This window comes from Capra hircus, chromosome 7 (assembly GCF_001704415.2).
Source record: "Capra hircus breed San Clemente chromosome 7, ASM170441v1, whole genome shotgun sequence".
NCBI classification, from domain to species: Eukaryota; Metazoa; Chordata; class Mammalia; order Artiodactyla; family Bovidae; genus Capra; species Capra hircus.
In genome coordinates, this window is record NC_030814.1 from 92,525,335 (window position 1) to 92,533,694 (window position 8,360).

The window sequence follows — 8,360 nt, forward strand, 5'->3', positions numbered from 1 at the left end:
ATTTCAAGGGGTGATGTAACTGGGGCCTGAGAGAGAGAGACTTTCATTTGGGTTGTCCGAAACGGTGCCTGGGAGTTCTCTGAATTCCTCTTTTTCGTCAGCTTAGGCAAACCTTGTCTGTGAGCTGCCTTGGGGTGGGGTTTAATAATAAATAGAATGGCCCGTGGCCTGTGAGTTTCTTGGACGGCCCGTGGCCTGTGAGCTTCTTGGCAGAGCGATAGTATCTGGTGAAACCTCTTTGTCCTCAGAACCTTTGTATCTATCTTCCTGGCTGGTCAGATTCCTCAGAGAAAAGATCCCACCATCCCCATCTTTCAGGTCCTGGCTGCTGGGTTGAGGGGGCGAGGGTTAAGGTGGGACAGTTTCAACTCTTGCATTCAAGTTCACACATTTGATTCACGCATGATCCTATCATGATTCTTCTATTGTCAACTGCATTCCTCCCACCAGAAATGTTGAGATTTCCGTGGTCTGGAGGGGAAAAAAAAGCAACCGAGAAATGGCTGTGTTTCCACCCTACTGGGGAGCAGAGCTGGTATCTCTTTTGGGAATTTACTTTCAACCAACGCTTCTACTTTAGCTGCCACCCACCACATCTCTTTTGGAGTTGGCAGGAGGTCACCAATAACTGAGGCGTGAGACACGGTGGTTGATGGTGGTATTTTGCTAGGGAATGTGTATTTGGCATTCCACCCCATGGCTGACAAGTTTTGGTTTAGGTTTTAAAACAGTCCCTTAACTATGGCTGCAGTGAGATTTTGGGAGACAGTAAAAGTAGGCGCTGGACCTTAATTCTTCCTCTTTACTCAGAAGGACAGCTGACCGCACTTCTGGGGGGAAAGAACATTCCAGGTGTAGGGGACAGCAGGTGCGAAGGAACAACCTTGGTACAACGCAGTGGGGTCTTCAACTTGGGCAAGTGTCAGAATGTTCTTGAAGGCTCCTTCAGACACTGACTGCAGGGCTTCAGTTCCCAGAATGTCAATAGGTCTGGCTGAGGTGCTAGAATCTGCAGAGCTAGCAAGTCCCCAGGTGATGCTGGTTTGGGCACGGCGCTTTTTTATAAACCGCTAGTATTAACGGAAGCGTTTTACACCTAGGTGTCAACAAGAGCCAGTATCATTAGTGTTTTCTCCTTTTAATTCCTCAGAGAGGCTTAATACAAGGTTGAATACAGGGCCGGTATCCGATCTTTGTTCCGTTTAACCAAAACACCCCTCCCCCCATTTCCTGGGCCGCTGGTGGACGGGTGAGATCAATTCCCGGGTCCATTCTCCCTTGCGCTATAGGGGAAGTGAGACCTGAAGGATGGCGAGGTCCACCCCGCTGGTCTGGGGTGAGCAGGGCTTCTCTGGGAGCCCAGGGCTTTTCTAGGGCTGGCCATCTGTCAATCCACGGTTGCTTCCTCTTTTGAGGCAGAGTTCTGGCCGCATCTCCGCTCCTCCTCCCGCCCCCGCGGACACCACGGGAGCGCGAACGGGAAATTTGAGTTTCCTCCGCCTCACTCAAGGTTGTCCCTTTCCTACAAGGGGAATTTCTCCACCTGGACTCTCCAGCCTTTTGCTTGTGGGGTCCAGGGAGTCCCTGACGGGAAGCGTCTAGGTGGGTGGGTGGGGGCAGGCCAGGGAAGGTCCGGGGTCCCGGGAAAAGAGAGGGAAGTAGAGAGAGGACTGAGCAGGGCACTCGGGGTTCCGTTGGGAGGACTTATCCTCCAGAGGACAAGCGGGCTGAGGCCTGGCTGTTCTTTTGACTCCTCCGAAGAAGTGCTGATTTTAGGGGAGCCCTGGAGGAGCCCCAATGCTGGGGGTGGGGGGCGCTAGGGAGGGATAAGGAATCAGGGAAAGAGACAAGAGAGAGAAGTAGAGAGGCGAAGAGATGACCAGGGAGATGCAAGAGAGATAACTGGGGGTCAGGAGGATTTGATGGAGCAGAGCGTGGAGAGCTAGAGAGAAAAGGAGACAGAGACATTCAGGGAAGAGAAAGTTGGGGAAAGTTTGGACAGAAGGTGGAGAGGGCGGGGCGGGGCCGCAAGGGGCGGGGCGGGCGGGAACCAACCTACCCAGCGCGTCGCTGGGATCCCCACCGGCCACTCCCCGGAAAGCCGGTCTTAGCTATAAAGGGCGGTGCGCAGGACCCGACTCGCAGCCGCCCGCAGCTGGCCATGCACTCCAGCACCCTCGCCACCCCGGACCCTGAGGCCCAGCGGTCGCCAGCGCCCCCGGGTCGCGTCTGCAACCCGCTGCCCTGGGCTCTGAGCGCCGCGCTGCTGCTGCTTGCCGCTGCCTGCGCCACCTGCGTGGTGCGGGTCTGGGGCATCCCCGGGACTCCTGCCCCGCCGGTTTCCAGTCCCGCGCCCAGCTCGATTCTCCCCGTGGGCCTGGAGCAGACTTCCGACCCCCACGCCAGCCTCCCCAACTCTCCGCAGGTGAGATACTGCCCGATCTAGACCCCGAGAGAGACCCGTACCCAGCCCCGGGACCCCTTCTCCATCCGCGTCCCCGCCTCCCGCAAGGTCTTTTCTGCGTCCCAGGCCGAGGGTGGAGAGACCTACCTCCCCGTCCTTCTTGGATTTCTGAGGTCACCAGTTCCTTATCCAGGTCTCCAGGGGGGCACCATTCTAATCCTAACCCCCCGTGAGACGCCATCTGCACCCCGGGCTTCAGATGGGGACCGTTTCACCAATGCGCACCCTGAGGGACACTGTCTGCAACCATCGCGGGGTTTCCCTTTTCTTTCGTAACTCGCAAAGAACCTCGGTTTTCTCCCGGACCCTTAGGGTACCTTCCTTTCCTTCTCAAGACTCTGCAGTATCAAGCCCCCTGGAGGGACTGTCTCCTCATTTCCCTCCTAAGCCCTCGGGGTCCTCTCCTTGCAGACAGCCAGGGCTGGGGCAGCGCGTGTGTGTACGCGCGCGCGCGGGGTGGTTCTTTTGGAACGCGAAGGGAAGGGACCATAAAGACTGTAGGCTCAAGGCTTGCGCACATCCCGGGGACCCCACTTTCCAAGGAGCTGCGTGTTGCGAGTAGAAGGACCTTTATTCACTTTGCGTTTGTCCTTTCTCTCAGCAGGGCGTGTTCGCGCAGCTGGTGGTGGCCGATGGAGGTGAGTGACTCCCTAAAGACCCGGGGGAGCGGGAGGAGGGTGCACTAAGTGGGAGAACTCCGGGAGAGGGAAGCCCCCTGCTCTGACCCAATCTGACCCTCTTTCCCTCCCTTCTCTGAAAAGCTCCCCCTACCCTCTTAGAACCTCGGCTCTCCCTCTCCGGGTCTCCTCCTTCTCTGACCTCCATCTGTGCCCACCTCAGACCCCCGGCCCCTTAAGGCTGGGCCTGGATCCGCGCAAATCTCAGCGGGGTCGGCTCCCTCTACTGGACTCTGGGAGATCCGGACCCCTCCTCCCCAGCCGTTTCCCCTCCCTCAATTCTGGAAGCCCCGTTTCCTATTCACTTCCCTTCCCCCCTTCCGGAGACCCGCCTTCTCCCTCTTAGGGAGACTCTTGCCCTGTTCCCTCTGACCCTCCCTCTCCCAGACTCTCCTCCTCATCCTCCCTCTACAGACCGTCCCCCTTTCCTCTCCGTCTTCTGGGGACTCTTCCCCCCAGCCCTTTCCCTACCCCTTCCGGACTCTCCTGCAACCTCCTCGCGTCTCTTTTAAGGAGACCTTCACCCCATCCTCTCCTCTGTTTGAAATTCCCTCCTTCTTCACCCTCCACCCCTTTCTGTCTCCCGTTAGCTTTCCTCTAGGGTCTTTGCTCCTTCCTGGCAAGCTTCCCTTCCCGGCCCTCTCCCTCTCGTCCCGCCTCCTTCTCGGAGTCCCTCCATTCTATCCCCTTTCTGCCTGTCCCCTCTCTTTCCAAAACCCTTCCTCCCATCCCTAGGAGCCCCCTTTCCCCTCCATCATCCTTTCTGGCATTACATGTCCTCCTCCTCCTGGTTCCTGGAAGTCTCTCTCCCTCCACCAACACCCCCTCTCTCCCCTCCGCTTCCTCAATCTCCAGCTTTCTGAGTCTCTCCCCCCTCCCCCCCCAATCCTTTCCTCCCTTCTTAGCCCCTCTTTCCCCTCCTCAAGCCCCACTTCCTTCCCTGAGCTCCCTTATCTTTCTCACACACTCCTCCCCACTTTTGCGTCTCCCTTAGAGCCGCTCCCCTCCTTTCCCAGGGCTATGCTCCCCGCTCACCAGCTATACACACCTGCTCAGTGTACCCCACCTTCCCCTCCCACAGCACAACTGACCGAAGGGCCGGTGCAGTGGTGTAGCGAGCCGGGGTTGACAGGCGTGACTCTGGCGCCAGGCATGCGCTACGACAAGCACACCCAAGAGCTGGTGGTCCCCGAGGCCGGAGTCTACTATATTTTCTTGCACTTGACTCTGAAGCGTGTGATGGCCGGCAACCTCAACAGCTCCGACTCCGTCTCCGTGGCCCTGGACCTGCAGCCTCACCAAGCCGGGGCCGCCCTAACCCTCACCTTGGACTTGCCACCCCCACCCTCGGGGAACTCAGCAGCTGGTTTCCGGAGCAGCTTGCTGCACCTGGATGCGGGGCAGCGCTTGAGCGTCCACCTGCGCCCCACGATCCAGGAGCCTCTCTCCTGGCAGCTCTCAGCAGAATCCACGGTCTGGGGCCTCTTCCGCGTGGCCGCCCAAGTTCCCAGTGGACTCCCCTTGTCAAAGCTCACGTGACCCGAGGCCTAGGTGTCACCTCTTCGAACAAGACTGCATCTTCCCTTCCTTCTTTGGGGCCCCAGGTGATGGGACCCAGCTCCTCTACCTCACTGGGCTGGCCAGGGGTCAGTGCTGCTGACCCTCTTCCTCCAGGATCCTCTGGGTCCCTCGGTATTTATTCTGAGCTGAGCTCAGACACTGTACATTATATTAATCCATTCAACTGATATTTATTGAGCTTCTGCTCCATGCCAGGCACTGTACAGGGCTAGAGAAATAGGAGCAAATAAAATAGACCCTCTCCCCATCCTTATTTATGTTAATATGTGCGAAATAGAGACTCATTTCCAACCCCTCTCCTCCCCACTCCATGGGACTCATGGGGCTAACTTGTGGGAGGGGGTCCAAGTATCTATGCTGTGTGAGCTTTATTCACTCATGCAAAATTTATCAGGCACTGTTTTAGGTGTTGGGGATCCAGCCAGGAACAAGACAAGACAAAACCTCCAGCTTTTGCCAAGCTGATAATCTAATATGCTGGCTTTACACTATGACTTTGTGTGACCCCATGTAACAGGGTCACACAAAGGGAGGGTGTGAAGTGGTACCTGATGCTGGATAATAAAATATTTTTATATATTATGACTGCTATGTACTGTACATTTACTAGACAATGTGAGTTATCTTGAGGCTTCAAACTGCCCCGTGCCTTAGGCATGGGATTTTTGTTATTCTCATGATATTATTTCTATGCCCTTGAGATAGTTCACCTCTACTGTATCTGGTAGTGGAAATACTGTGTAATTCTGTCGCAGGACATTGCTTGCCAGCTCTGTGTTCAGTGTCACCACACTAGAAATTTAAAATGGACCATGGTGATAGTATTTACACTAGGGGAAGCAACAAAGCTTACAAGTCCGATTTGATGTATTTGTTGATTGCCTACACTCAAAAGTGCTGGGAAAACAGATGTTCACCATGTAGATGACATTTATGTGGGTTTTGCCTGTAACTGTTATATTGTGACTAGCACACAAAAAAATCGAGGAAGTCTTTCTATAGTGCTGTCAAACCATTATCTGATTTAGCAAAGAAGTTCCAAGCATCATCAAAAAGCAAGTGAAGTGTGAACACACATCTTGATTGTTTCGTTCCATCTCCGTGTCTAGAGGAAAATATCAACCTCCATTTGCTTGTTTCTCACCTGCAAGCATAGATTGGCTTTGGGTTACAAAAGTGGAAAAAAAAAAAATGAGAAAGGAGTTCTGTGACACTCAGTTTTGGCTGTATGGAATTTGCAGTGGGGAGTATCTTATTTTATCGCTGGAGGTTGCCTGCTAAACATTTATGCCAATAAAATTTATAATAAATACAGATTCAATTCTCTCCTTTAAAAAATTTTTAATTTCGTTTTATTCATTTTGCTGCATTGAGACTTAATTGCAGCACTTGAAGATCTTTTGGTCTTTCTTTGAGCACGAGAGATCTTCATTTGTGGCATGTGGAATCTAGTTTCTTGACCGGGATTGAACCCAGGCCCCCTGCATTAGGAGCGTGGAGTTTTAGCCACTGGACCACTAGGGAAGTTCCTCAATTTTTCTACTTCATGAGAGCTGGTTGTTAAACATTTGCCAGCACACTACTGTCCTGACCAGTTCTCCCAACCCCCCCTAATTTTCCCATCATGAAAATCTGCCCCTTGGCCCTTGGCTCCTGGGGCTGGGGTGGACAGGAAGGTTTCCATAGAGCAGGTGACCTTAATGGGGACTTAAAAGGAGGGGTGGAGGAAAGGAGGAAGGGGAAGAGCTTTGCCTGTGCTAGACAGCCAGGAGGGTGTGTGATGGGCAGTGAAGATGAATTTCATTGCCTGACCCATCTCTACTCCTCAAAGAGTTCCTTCCATTCCCCACATCCCTTCTGAGTGAGCAGAACTGACATTGAACTGACAACCGTGAATATGGGCATGAAAGTGAAAATGTTAGCTGCTCAGTCATGCTCAACTCTTTGTGACCTCATGGACTGCAGCCTCTGTCCATGGAATTCTCCAGGCAAGAATTCTAGAGTGGTTTGCCATTCCCTTCTCCAGGAGATCTTCCCAACCCAGGAACTGAACCCAGGTCTCTCACATTATAGGCAGATTCTTTACCTTCTGAGCCATCAAAGTGAAGTGAAGTCGCTCAATTGTGTCCGACTCTTTGCGACCCCGTGGACTGCAGCCTACCAGGCTCCTCCATCCATGGGATTTTCCAGGCAAGAGTACTGGAGTGGGGTGCCATTTCCTTCTCCAGAGGATCTTCCCAACCCAGGGATCGAACCTGGGTCTCCCACATTGTAGGCAGACGCTTTACCTTCTGAGCCATCTGAGCCATCAGGGAAGTCTCAAATATTTGTAGCTCAGTTGGTAAAGAATCTGCCTGCAGTGCAGGAGACCCGGGTTCGATCCCTGGGTTGGGAAGATCCCCTGGAGAAGGAAATGGCAACCCACTCCAGTATCCTTGCCTGGAAAATTTCATGGACAGAGGAGCCTGGTGGGCTGCAGTCCATGGGGTCACAAAGAGTCGGACAGGACTGAGTGACTAACACACACCCACACACACACACATCATTAAATTAGTAGTGAAAGTGAAAGTAGTGAAGTTGCTCAGTCGTGTCCGACTCTTTGTGACCCCATGGACTGTAGCTTACCAGGCTCCTCAGCCCATGGAATTTTCCAGGCAAGAGTACTGGAGTGGGTTGCCATTTCCTTTTCCAGGGGATCTTCCCGACCCAGGGATCGAACCCAGGTCTCCCACACTGCAGGCAGGCGATTTAGTCTGAGCCACCAGGGAAGCCTAGCTTCCTGGAAACTAGCTCTATGCTAATTGGCAAATACCTATTACTCCCTGGTGGCTCAGAGGTTAAAGCGTCTGCCTGGAATGCAGGAGACCCGGGTTTGATCCCTGGATCGGGAATATCCCCTGGAGAAGGAAATGGCAACCCACTCCAGTACTCTTGCCTGGAAAATCCCATGGATGGAGGAGCCTGGTAGGCTGCAGTCCACGGGGTTGCAAAGAATCGGACATGACTGAGCGACAGCTACTACTAACTACCCCTTTGTTGGAAGCTTCCTCTGGACCTTAGGATGGCCCTGATAACCCAGGATCCAAAGTGTTAACACCGAGTGCACCCCTGGGATTTGTGGGGGAAGGGTGTAGTTCAGGGGCCAACTTCAAATCTGATTGGTCAGTCTCTGGCTACACTGAGTGAAGTGAGTGAGTGAAGTCTCAGTCGCGTCTGACTCTTTGCCACCCCTTGGACTGTGGCCTATCAGGCTCCTCTGTCCATGGGATTTTCCAGGCAAGAGTACTGGAGTGGGTTGCCATTTCCTTCTCCTGGCTACACTGGCTGTTTCCAATTTCAGCGATCATCTCTGGTGCCATGTGGTGCCACTTCTCTGGCACAGTTGATTGGTCAGTGTGGATACATGACTCAAGGCAGGCCAATCAGATCTCCTTGGCAGGAATGCAGCGTGCCTGGCCCCCTGCTGCTCTTATTAGTCATGAACTGGAAGCTGTATGAGAGAGAGAGGCATGGAAGGGCCCACGGGCAGAGAGAGATGGGTGGGGATGTGTGGACGAGAGCACAAAACCCTGGTGTCACAGAGGAGCCGCCTTGGTTTCTGTTTGTGCCTGCTCAGTTCCTCAGTCTTGTCTGACTCT

At 53.6% G+C, this 8,360-nt stretch overlaps 1 protein-coding gene across 2 annotated transcripts; it reads left to right on the top strand.

Moving 5' to 3' along the window:
* Window positions 2,016-6,036, top strand: TNFSF9 (tumor necrosis factor superfamily member 9). Of its 2 annotated transcripts, none has more exons than XM_018050942.1 (3): window positions 2,016-2,425; window positions 3,069-3,102; window positions 4,223-6,036. In XM_018050942.1, the coding sequence occupies exons 1-3, from the start codon at window positions 2,162-2,164 to the stop codon at window positions 4,678-4,680; spliced, it is 756 nt and encodes a 251-aa protein (XP_017906431.1). In that variant the 5' UTR covers window positions 2,016-2,161; the 3' UTR covers window positions 4,681-6,036. The 2 variants fall into 2 exon arrangements, with proteins under 2 accessions (XP_017906431.1, XP_017906430.1); XM_018050941.1 differs by having other exon boundaries at window positions 2,018-2,425; window positions 3,066-3,102.